This window comes from Ruditapes philippinarum, unplaced genomic scaffold, assembly GCF_026571515.1.
Source record: "Ruditapes philippinarum isolate M1 unplaced genomic scaffold, ASM2657151v2 ctg2308_1_1_1_1, whole genome shotgun sequence".
In the NCBI taxonomy this organism is placed as follows: domain Eukaryota; kingdom Metazoa; phylum Mollusca; class Bivalvia; order Venerida; family Veneridae; genus Ruditapes; species Ruditapes philippinarum.
The window spans coordinates 48,757-61,699 of NW_026855892.1; the positions used below are offsets into that span (position 1 = coordinate 48,757).

The 12,943-nt window shown below is 33.4% G+C and overlaps 1 protein-coding gene across 1 annotated transcript; it reads left to right on the forward strand.

Moving 5' to 3' along the window:
* The first annotated feature begins 771 nt into the window (after nt 1–771).
* On the forward strand, nt 772–12,616 carry LOC132744727 (aquaporin-like). Its single transcript, XM_060733507.1, has 4 exons — nt 772–1,459; nt 2,941–3,021; nt 11,697–11,882; nt 12,380–12,616. The coding sequence occupies exons 1-4, from the start codon at nt 905–907 to the stop codon at nt 12,485–12,487; spliced, it is 930 nt and encodes a 309-aa protein (XP_060589490.1). The 5' UTR covers nt 772–904; the 3' UTR covers nt 12,488–12,616.
* The last annotated feature ends 327 nt before the right edge of the window (nt 12,617–12,943 follow it).

Consider the following 12,943-nt stretch of genomic DNA (forward strand, 5'->3'; position numbering starts at 1 on the left):
ATTATTACCATTATTATTATTATTATTATTACTGTTGTTGTTGTTATTATTATTATTATTATTATTATTATCATTATTATTATTATTGATATTATTATTATCACTTTCTTCATTACAGCCATCATCATCATCATCATCATCATCATCATATAAATCGAACGGATCAACTTCTTCAATATTAGTTATAAGAAAAATTTAAACTGCTCGTAAAACCTATGAAAACATATTATCTTCGTATCATAGAGAATAGAAATTTTCACAGTTAACAAAGGAAAACATTTGGTAAAGGGAATACGTGCAGGGTTTCATATTAACTAGTTGGATATTACGATAATATGTGAGAAACGATCGAGTTTGTTCACTCCATATGAAATACCTTGCGTATACAGCGATAGCTTAATCACTGTGAAACTGATAAATTCTTATATATTATTTACCGTGATATATATACTTTCTGTCACATTCCTTAAAACAACAATTTTTTAAGAGTAACAACAATAATATGGTGTTCCCGCACACTTAACCTACATTAAAACGAACATTCATTAATATTTTTGACCGATTAACAAAAAAATACACTTTTCATACAGTTCTCATATAGTTTTGTTGTTAAGCCTGGGAACTAAAACATTCTGTAGTAAAGAAACATGGTGTTACTACGCGTAGTACAATTTACCATAATTTTTTCAGAAGACGCGTTAAAGTTCAAGGGTCATGCCTCCAATTACGGACTATCCGCGCATGCGCTGTTTAACTAAATTCCGGAGTCTGGTAGCGATTTTTGAATCACTCGCCAATAGGAGTTCAGAAAGCCCAGGCAGTGAAATTAGCCTAGTAAAACCGCGCCCTTTTCAGATTCAAAGTAAAGCGTTACCATTCTTCTCTTAGCATTGGATGTGAGAACATGAATAAAATGGTGCATGAAAATATCGAAGATCTGTGTAAGCCCGCACTTTACCGCGCTGTGGCAGCAGAATTTTTCGGAACCCTATTTTTGGTTTTATTCGGATGTGGAGCTATTGACAACAATGCCGCCGCTGTATCCGGTCAAGGTAGTGTTGTACAAATAGCCCTTACATTTGGACTTGTTTACGGATCAATGGTATGGTGTTTCAATCATGTCAGTGGCGGACATTTCAACCCAGCAGTCTCCGTCGCCGCAGTGGTATGCCGACGGGCTTCCGTCGTAAGAGGCCTTTTCTTTATTCTTGCACAATTAGTTGGAGCAATTTCTGGTGCAGGAATTTTGAGGGGATTAACCGGCGCTGATGCTGCAACTATGGGAGTTACAAAGGTGTCGGATCTTTTGATGGAGGCTCAAGCATTTGGTATTGAGTTGCTCATCACATTTGTGCTTGTGTTCACTGTGCTTGCTTCAACCGATGACAAGAGGAATGATCTTAGCGGATCCGCTCCCTTGACCATTGCGCTCGCCGTCGTCGCCGGACATTTATTTGCCGTAAGTTTCACTCATTCTTTTTGAACATCATTTTCATTATATTTTTAAATGTAATTTTGATCTAATAATATTATATCATTATTTAGCCTATTTACCAATTAACATATAAGTATAAAAATGATTTTTTTTCTCCATATTTTGATAGTATATTCGTCACATGTTTTGTTAAAACTATCACTGCACTATCACAAATATGACTATCTGGTACTAGTTAAAAACGCGTTTCGCACAGTGTCTGGCGCCAAAATTCTTTGTTACTATCGTAGCATTTTTTATTTGATTTCCGCGCCCTCGTGTTAGTTCTCACAGAAGAACATCTGGCATACTATCAACCAATGAAACTTCGTTCTTTAGTTTAGCTTACTTTTATATTTATTTGATTTTATTTCTTTTGCAAATTTTTCTTGAGCGTTTAAATGTCAAAATAACAGTTGTGAGAAAAAAGTATTTTTTTTATTAAATCAGGGGACAAGGCTTCAGTAATGAATCTGCTCTTCCCTAGCAATTTATCATTAATTATGTATGTTTAAATGCTAAAAAGCCCAAGGGGTGTCTCATTTTAACCATTATCACCCCCTGTCAGAATGTGACACGCAGAAATTAAATTGATGCAACCTCCCAACCCCTCTTACAAATGATTCAAACTAATTCATTAATCGATTTTTTAAATCGATGTTAGAGAATCGCAACTATAATGTTTAGTAGTAATATAATGTAAGCAATTTATATATATCGTGGAGAGCGTTTATTTCCGGTATCATCTATATCAATTTTAATTAAAATGTATCAAAGCGTTTAAACGGGATTTAAAGAAAAAAAAATGCATTAATGAATGAGACTGTCATATAATTCACATTCTATTGCCTCCGTGGGCTTTATAAACCCAACAAATTCTCACAAACTAAATTTTCTCTTTACATTAAAGTGGCCGTTTGAAATTAGTCATTGTAAAGTAATAACGGATGCAATTCACAAAGACTAATGATGAACGTAAACGATCAATTTATTTAAATTGACTCTGTTGCCATGACAACTCGCTACTTTCACGAGAGTATTTTGATTCTCTTTGTCCTTAAACCCGCAGGAAAGAGAACCATGTCATTGTCAGATTTTCAAATCTTGATTTTGTTAAAGAGCAATAGATTCTTTCTAATAAACACTGCTACAGCATCCAATAATTAGGTCCATAAACAATTATCGATTTTTTTTCTAGTTTCTATAAAAGTCCACGCGCATCGCCATTAATATTAAGATCGAATCGGTGTATAATTAACTGTTACTGATAATACCGTTATTTGAACGACTGTCAAACGAGTTGATTTTCAAATCCTTTGTTAAAGAATTACCATAGTCACTACAATAAAAGCACCAACGTAAAAAAATCAGTGATGTAAAAAAAACAACACGTAAGCGCATGTTGAAAGCTTCACCTGTAATGTTTGAAATTCTGTTTTCAACTCTTTGATATTTTTGTCTTCCAGTTCCGATACACCATGGCTAGTATGAACCCCGCAAGAACCTTTGGGCCAGCTGTCGTACAGAACATCTGGGTCAACCACTGGGTAAGTCGGGAGTATTTTTGTATATAGCATTGCAAAAGAATAGTAGAAAGTAAAATCAGTTCAAACTACTAAATTTCACTTTCCGATAACCATACTTTGACCAGTTTATTAACCCTGAACATATGGGAAAGGGGTTTTGTATTATCAGAAACCTTAGAAATATCTGCATATTAATATCAGTATGTCAGCCACTAAAACGAGATAAAGAGTGGGCAAGCTTTTATCTAAATTATACTTATTTCCTCATTTTATATCATTTCACTTGTAGAGAATTTGCCAAATAAGCTGCTCTTTTCCTCATTCATGGCAAATCTCTGAAATAAAGGGGGGTAATTTTCCTGGAAATTGAGCTAAAAATATTTTGTCATGCAAATTAGTCTCTTGTACATGCCAAGGAACAATAAACCTCTAATCATATATTGTTTATCGTGTATGGAAACGTATAAAGGTCTCTTGTGACAATACTGTTGTTTTGTTTCCTCCGTATCATTAATTAGAATAACAACGGTATTACCGTAAGCATCTAATTAACACCGCACGTGAAGCGCTTTGAAAGACTCAAAGGAATAATGGTGGTGAAATCCGAGAAAATATCAGGAATTGTGACTAATAAATCCCCTGGAACAAAGGGACCTTGGTATTCCAGCTTAAATTTCTAGAAACTGTGATTTAATGCTCTCCGACACGCAACAGATGTCCAGTTGATTTTTTTTTCTAATATTTTATGATTGATTAGGTACTATTTTTTGTTAAGAACAACGGGCTACCCAGCTGTTGAGTCCGCATTAGTTTCATTTAGGTCTAAAGTAGTATTTTTTACACAAAATAGAATAATTAAAAGGGCAAATGCTTTTATACCTGTTACATGAAAGTGAAGTTCATACACATTTATAAATACAATATGTTGCCACTAAGCAAGCAATAAGACACTTACGATATGAGATGCCCTGTTCTTGCATGTATGGTGTACTTTGTGTGCCAAAGAGTTCTAACAATTTTAGAAGTGCCCGCCCAAACCAGAGTTAAGTGCTAAAACAAACTTTATAAATACATGTACACTATAGGAACAGTCTGTGGCTGATTTCTGGAATACTTCTACTATAATGAGTGTTTAAGTACCTTGATAAAGTACAGGGCAGGGTAATGTTTACGTTCGGAATGATGAATGCCCTTAGATTCATAAACAGGCATGTATGGTCGGTGTAGATACAAAGAACACTGGCCAGGCATATGGTTATTTTAAACAAATTTGTTGAAACGATAACGTATGAAATATGTAGGGGTGCCTTTTTGTTTCTCTGGTAACTTCCGTGATGGTAACGGAACGACTGACACACTAACAGTTCGAAATAGTTCACGGTTTTTCAAAATGAGATCATTTACATTGGAAAGATTGGTACTACAAAAAAATCATCGAGGTGGCATAATGTAAAACAAATACCTCTTTCTAAAAAAAATCTGTTTAGTAATTAATTTCCAGTAGTAATTAAAATAGTGAGATGAGTGTAATGAGATATATACTAATCTCACTGGATATAAATATAATGAAGAATTCACATTGACTGTGAAACATTTTTACGTCCACGACAGAAATCTTTCTATAAATATAGACTTAACATACATTTTCCATAATATTTTTTTTTGGCTCCCCCAAATTTCCTACATGCCTTTGTACACACATGCCTTTGTATCACCACACGGCGGGAGCAACCATTATTCTAATTACAAATGAGGATATCGCAAAAAGAATTCATTAAGTACAAGGTCTCATGTAGTATAAATACTAATTGTACGCATTCCTTCCCAATTTTATAGCAAAACCTTAGGCCGTGTCTACACCTATTCAAGTTTCTTACATGTCACATTTAGATAAGCTAAATAAATGGCCCTTTCAACATTTTTTCAGGCACAATTTTTACTGAAATGTCTCATTAAGATAGCCCAGGATTTATACCTTTGTCTTTGCAAGACTATCATGTTTCTGTAAAATATGTGAAAAAAGCGGGAAAATGATGCAATTAGCTAAAACAGAATGGAGTTAATGAAATCCGTTCATTCTTTTTTAAAATTGAAAATATGTGACAAAAAATTATTTTGATGCAAATTCTTTATTTGAGGAAAGTTATTCACTTAATGAACAAGATCATTTTAAATCCATTTTGACTTTACTTGAAAAAGAGCTCTTTTTTATTTTTACAATGTAAATTATTTTTATTTATTTATTTATTTTTGCTCTTCTGTGTATCAGCGTATTGGTTTGTTCCTTTGACCAAGACATTGTAATCATTTAATGAAATTCAAAGGGCATATACACTGAATCAACAACAAAAAGTCAGAAAATAATAAAAATAACAGCACTATCAAACCTCCGGGCACATGTTTTGTGTCAAACCGGTGTTATCAGTGTCTTGACAGCCAAAAACTTGTAGAAAAATAGAACGTGTTCTAACTTTCTTGCAAGGAATTATCTTCTTGGATGTCACATAATTTCTCTTTAAAACTCATTCAAGTAGGGTGTCTACACTATCCAATACAAGAGAATATGATACTTGCATTCAAGACTTGGATAGGTGTAGACGGGCTCTTAGAAGGGTTGTAGAAATTTCATAGACTTTTTTTCTCCCGGTCATTAAATCTCAAGTGGTACTTATCATAATTGTGTTATTCTTACGGCTAACGTTTCCTCCCCACAAAAAAGTAAACGAAAGACCACATGCCATAGCTAGAAAGAATTTGACCTTCAAAAAATATCTGATAGCAGTAAGGGTATCAGTCGAAATATTTGAGATATTTTTCTCGTTCGCAACATATGAATAATTTTAAATTTAAAGAAAGACGAAAAAATTGCCCTTATAAGTCTAGACTTTTGCCGAAGTGCAATAAAGATTAATTTAAAAAAAGAAAAAAGAAAAATAAGGTCATAAAAATATTGCCAGAAAACACAAGTTAACTTAATCTAAAGCAAAACAACTAATGGAGAGGGGGGGGGGGGGTAAATATTTTAAAGACATTGCTCTTGTTCAACAGTAGAATTAGATCAGACCGGTCTTTTTATCTCGGAAATTATATTTAAACTGCAGATAACGCCTGGTTTTCAAATCAAGCTGGGTTGTGTTAAGAAAATATAAATATTTTGTGGTAATTTATAAAACAAATATGCCCGGATCATAAACAATGGCAGATTGCCTAAATAATTTAGAAAAAAAAGATTTATTCTGACGTTCTCTTACGAAAGACAGTTTTGTTCTGTCTTTTTTAGTTTTTTTTTTGTTATTATCCTCTATTGTGATTGTCTTTCACTATTGAGAGAGAATTACAATACAGGAGTACATTAGTTACCAATGACTTAATCACGGATACCTCGAACATGTTTAACACGAATTACCACCTTCGTATTTCCCTTTGTGACCTGCCAAGACTATGTTGAAAATAAAAAAATATCCTTAGTATCGCCCCATATGCACTGTCCAGACAAAGCTGAAATTGAAATATGTACACTCTTCGTATTTTCCCATGTGTTATAAATTAGCTGTCCGAACAAAAATTGAAATATGTACATCCACATGAGCTTTTCCCTGTAATTTAGTACATGAACCTAGTATTTCAATTCTTTGACTCTTTGAAAAAACACCATACTTTTATAGTAGAAAGTATATATAGCATAACTTCATTAACTTACCGTTTTGGGGTAAAAAAATGATGAATTTAAGAATATGTATCTAGCCTACAACAGAAGCTGGTCGTTGCAAGGCTTTAAATGAAATCAATTATTGATTATGATTAAAATGATCGTAGAAAAAAATTAAATTAATAAACATAATAACAGCTCAATGCATGTCAAAATAGGCGACATGTGTTGGTATGTATTATTAATGTAATCGAGTAATGCAATATTCGAGTTAAATAAGAATGTCGAAATTAAATTGGAGGCTAAAAAATTCAGACTTTTTTTGTTCTCGTGTGAAGCGTGCCTCTTCATCTAATAAATTAGATTATGCATAAATGTCATATTTTTTTCACATCAATCGAATTCTTGATCCACAGATGTGGAAATAAGGAGGTAGGGGGTCCAAATATTCCTTAATTGGGAGCATATGCCACTTTTACATGCTGGAATGTATTCTAATTTTGGACGAGATCAAAGGGGTCTCGAATATTACAAGTGTGTCAAGGGGCAGAACATGAAACCGCGGTTGTAATTATGAAGTGTTCTCTAATAAGTTACAGACTCAATGTTTACATTGAGTTGAGTAAGGTAGCGTTCTCTCGTAAGAAACAGCATTCCTTCCGCTTGTAGCGTAAAGTATTTGGGTCACTGAAAGTCTGCCAAACTCATTAAAAGTGTTCGGTGCATTATTTAAAATAAATCGGTCGCAAGAGTACAGAGTGCATTTATAATGAAGACAAGATAAAATGTTTAAATGTTTGTAAGTATTTAGGCGCAAATGGCTCAATTCAATACTAGGGTTATACATTTTTAAAGTATAAACATAATTAATGTTTTTGGAATGACAATTCTTGTACATAGATAACAAAGTTCTATTATATTTTATCAGATGAAACTTTCCTTGGAAGCAAAACTTTCTTACTATAGCTATCATGTCAGTGAAAATGTTATCATAAAGCAAGCAGTAAAAACAGATGGCGTATCTGATAACCGACCCCTTTTACACGGTATACCGCGTGGCCCATAGGGGTTACTGGCATGTTAATGTGATAGCAAGCCTCGGGCTGGCCTGAATTAACGCTGCTTTGATGAAATTCGCGATATTGTTCAGAGACCTGTAATTTGATACGTCTTGAATCTTTTACTCCAATCATTGGCCGTCTTTATCCTTTTGTTAAGTCATTTTACGAGATTTTTCTCAACGGAAGCGCATCTGCAAATTTATGGTCTCGCTTTCATATTTGTGCTCGTGAGCACGCGCTCCCGTAACAATGTGGTATTTAGCGGATCATTGAAAATTCAGCAAACGCATTGTCTGATTTCGTTCTAATTTATCATGTATTCAAGTTAGATTTTGTTACGGTGAAAAAATCACGCCCAACTTTTATACTATCTCCGTAAAGTGGGTCATTTTTATATTTTGTAGGTTACAGTATAAAATAAAACCCAAGAAAATGAAGCAAACTATAATCTAATCTTGATCACTAATCGTGTTATTAAGTGCCAACATGTCATATGTTATCGCAAACTAATATTTTTATAAGGTGAAAGGTCGATTATATCAGCGATATAAAACATGTATTATAACGTTTTAGATTTTATCTGCTGATCAGGGATAAATCGGGAGACTATATAAACGTACTAACTAACCTGAGTTTAATAGATATGTTTAAATATGAGTAAACTTTTATAATTTACATTGTTTTCTGTAAACGGTTGTTGCTTGTTGCAGTGTTTTTTTTTTTTTTTTTTTTTTTTTTTTTTTTTTTTTTTTTTTTTCATTTTCTTGGACTGAAAGAACAAAAGAAGAAGAAACAACAACAACAACAAAAATCCACAAAAACATATATTATAAAAACATGAAAAACGCAACAAAATATAGATTTATAAATGCAGGACAAATTTAATTTCAGACACCCATAACATTAAAATATAGACTGCATTTATGCATGCATGACAAGGTTAGTTTCAGACACTGCAGAGTTTCCGCTACCGCACACGTCAATTTGAAAGGAAAATAATATCTACATCAAAGGAACTTTCGAAGAAACGAGGTTAATATAGGATGAAAAGAAGATAAATGACTAAAATTTATGCGAATACAATTGTGCATGTTTTATTCTTTGTAAAATAATCGGCGCACTTGTTTTTCAATGAGACACGGAAGATTTGTGCGTTTGTTGATTTAACCGCAATAAGTGGGAGAAATAAGTAAATTGACAAAACAGTGTAGCAAAAGCAAAGTTGCATTTCAAAGACTTTAGCAGATAAAATGCGGATTCTGTGGCTGTTTTTCTAATGTTTGTGTATAAAAGTAAATAAATCAAGGGTATTAAGATATAATGAGTCAAAAGGAGGACGATGGGGCTACCTTTCAAATCAAATAAAGATTCAGTCGCTTTCAGTCGCGATTTCTTTTCTAAGCTTTTTTACACTGAATCAAATAAGTCAACGGTATTTAAAATTTAAAGAATGATTTAAAAAAAGACTTAAATGATTTTAAGGTAATTCAAGTATGATTGGCCCTCGGGGGGGGGGGGGGGCGGTGCGGGCCTTACATGTGTTTTAGCCACTGTATGTGTTAAAGGGTATATATCTTAAAATTCCGTCTTTCGCCCGTAAGAAAAATCTACGCCTTTCCAGGAACCAAATAATTCTTTTATTACATACATATCAGTCCTGTCGTATGGACATGTTGGATGAGCATAGTATATGATACTGAAATATGTTCCATTCATGATGAAGTATATCTTTATTTTAGTTTTTATCTAGATTTGGTAAAGATAAGATAATTCTGATGCTAATTTTATGTTTTAATATCTTCAACGTTTGATAAGATGCCGGTAAAGTTCCGCTTCTTATATTTTATGATGGCGATAGTGGTGTCTTAATATCACTTACATAAGATAACTTGTACAAGCATCTGTATATAAACAGAGTTACAGAAACGGAAATTACTCACTTAAGATTTGCTGTTTGTAAAAAAAAAAGTAGTAGTAACCTTGGACTTAATGATGCTAAAATTACTTTTCTCTTGAAGCCTTCATCTTTAAATAGCCTATTCATTTGCAAACTTAAAAACTACTTTGTTTTTGCTAGAATTTGCTCTTGATGGCAATCACTTTAAGTGGAGGGCGCGACTCGAATAGATTCAAGGACCGTAAAGCTATTTTAGGCAAAGTACACATATAAATTGGTCTCTCAATGTAAACATGCCTTGTGCACTAATAAAATGTATTTTGAAAGAACGTTGTTATGTGATGGTAGTAATTAAAGATACGAGTCAGTATATTACTAGACGGACATTATCCCAGTTTGTAGGGATTTTTCAGGCATATCTAAACTTAACCCCAGTATCCGTACCTGCTATATCGTTATCTCGTTGAGGAAATCAGCTTTTAAGCATTCCAGGGCAAATTGAGGCAAAATTACAGGAAAATTAGATTAAAGTATATGTTTTGTTGCAGTAAAAATCCAGCTGTAAATGCCACAAAATATAGAGTTAGGAAAAGGTTAAATATTCAAGGCCTGCATAATTTACATTGGCACATAAATTGCTATCTTCATATATTAAACTGTAGGTCTGTTTTGTACATTTTAAGGTAAATAAATAAACTAAGTTTTAAAGCATATTTTGTTACAAGTTAAAGGCACATTATGACTCAGAAAAAATATTTTTTTTTACTTCTTTAAACATGAAGTTTTTAATTAAACGGTGGTTTTAGAGAAATTTAAGATGCTTGTAGAATAAATGTGACATAATTTGTCATAAAAGTAGCAAAGTGTAAACAAAGTAGTATTTTGACTTTCACTAAAAATACTTTTTCACATTGACTGTACTTTATACCAAAAAGCAACAGATGAAAAAGATAGTTCGAAATATGCCAATGTGTAACTCTTTAGATACTATAAAAGTACACTAAAATTAAAAGGCTTATGAGAAATAGAAATAAATGCATTTATGTGGCAAAATGGGCCTCTAAAGGGTGAGATGTTAGGTAAATACTCATATTTGGTCATATCTTTGGCGATCGAATAGGTTTTTCAGGACAACGAACCAGTAATTTATACCAATTTCTGTGAAAGTGACCGACTACCCGATTGAAAACCAATGGCACGCTGTTTTGTGCATATGTGGTTAGAGACATCATGAAGCAACCTGTCTTCCACTGCGGTCATCGCCATTTGGCATTTCCTAACGTAGTAGTAAATGCAACTCGCTAAAACAGATATAAAATTGGCGATTAATTTTAAAACGAATAAGGAGTATCTATAAACTTTTTTATAATGTTTGTTGCGGTTGCTATTAAAAATGACCCTTTACGAATCACGTGACCTTTTTGTTTACATTCTGCATTCCAACGATGATAAAGCTATAAAAATGAAATTCCAGAACATTAATCTGTCAAAAACAATTATGATAATTTACATAAACGATGTCATATAAATGAAACATTTCCCATTCAACCAGCCAATTTAGTAGGATTTATGCGCCTTTAATCGTTTCAGAATTGTCCGTCTCATAAATAATTCCTCTTTGACCTTAACATATACATGTATAGCGGGGTGATAAATAGACATAAATACTTAAATAGGTCAAAAATGCTGGAAACCTTACCTCTTTTAACCAATTTGATACGTGCACAATCTTGTTCATCTAAATGACAAAATTACAAAAGGTGTTATACTTGACGTATTGGGGACACTACTGTTACTGTTATTATTTTATTAGTTATACAGACTGTATATCTGATAAAATAATGAAATGACACCATGCATATAAATTTAGCCTTACAATCTGTTGTATATACATAATTTTATTGTGAACTTGCAACAAAAACCCCATTTAAAAGCAAATGCGAGTAGCAATGCTTGGAATAAAAAAAAAACTTAACATAATCGATGTGAAAGCAGCCCTTTTGAATATATTTTAGTAATACAGTATTAAAAATTCAAAAAGGCATTTTTCAATGATCCTTTAACAATTATTTATATTTTATAATTCCAGGTGTACTGGGTTGGACCAATCATTGGAGGCCTTGTTGCTGCCCTAGTGTACGAGTACGTGTTCGCAGCTGGTGCTAGCTTCAGCAGAACCAAGAAATTCGTTCTCAAGCACAGAAAGCCATCCGAGAAGCCCAAGAAAACAGGCAACTCTGAAGAGATGAACAGCAGCAAAGCCGGCTTAATTGAGGTAATTATAATTCAGTTAGTAATAAATTCATTCAGTTTCTATATATTAATAAATCTTGAAGCCGGTATGGTCAGTATTTTACGTCATTTTATTAAGTTTGAAATATATGGTGGCTGATTGGTGCCATGTCTTACCTTTGCTCCGCGGGGCGCCAGGTACCACTTTGCGAAGAAGTGACTTTGTCGTGTCTACGTTCGTTTTTTTGCACTTTGCGGGGCGGCAGGAGAAATACGAAAAAGTGGTGACTTTGTCGTATTATCGACTTGCGCCCTGCGGAGCGAAAGTACGACAAAATGTTCACTTTGTCGTACTTTAGTTTTACTTTCGTCCGGCGTCCTGCGGAGAGAAAATACTACATGGCACTTATCAGCCACCATAAAAATAGAAGCATAGGGCACACTTTAAAAGAGAACACTTCTGCTACATTTTGTTACATATAAAACTAAATTAACTAACGTAATGATTAATATATTAAATATTTTATTATTTATATATAGACACCAGCAGTGGCGGAGAATGAAGGTGATGCGGTTGTTGAGATGGAAAAGATTGAGGAGAAGAAGGAGGAAGAAGAAGCACCTGTTGAAGCAAAAGCGGCGGAGTAATATAGTCACGTGACACCGTTTGTGGGCGGGATCAATCTTGATATTGGAACACAGCTTTCATGACAAACTTTTTTTCTTAATAGTATTTTACAACAAATAAATAAACAATAGAAAATGCGAAAAAAAAAAGAAGAAAATTGATATAATAACAGTATTTAAATATGCACGCTGTTGATCTTAGATTGCAAGTGCTTACTATTCTTCTAAATAGCTAAATAAAATATTGCATTTTTTGTCCAGAAAGGATTCTCATTTTTATCAAGACTTTTAATATGTAAAATGATAGTTGGACGCTATGATAAGGACACTGCCATCCTTTAAACTTGCAGCGATTAAATCGATTCCTGCATCATCGACATTGACGCCATCATCATCATGATCATCATCATCATTATCGCCATCATCATCACTATCATCGTCATGACCATTTCCGTCAACGTTGTCATTTTTCATTGT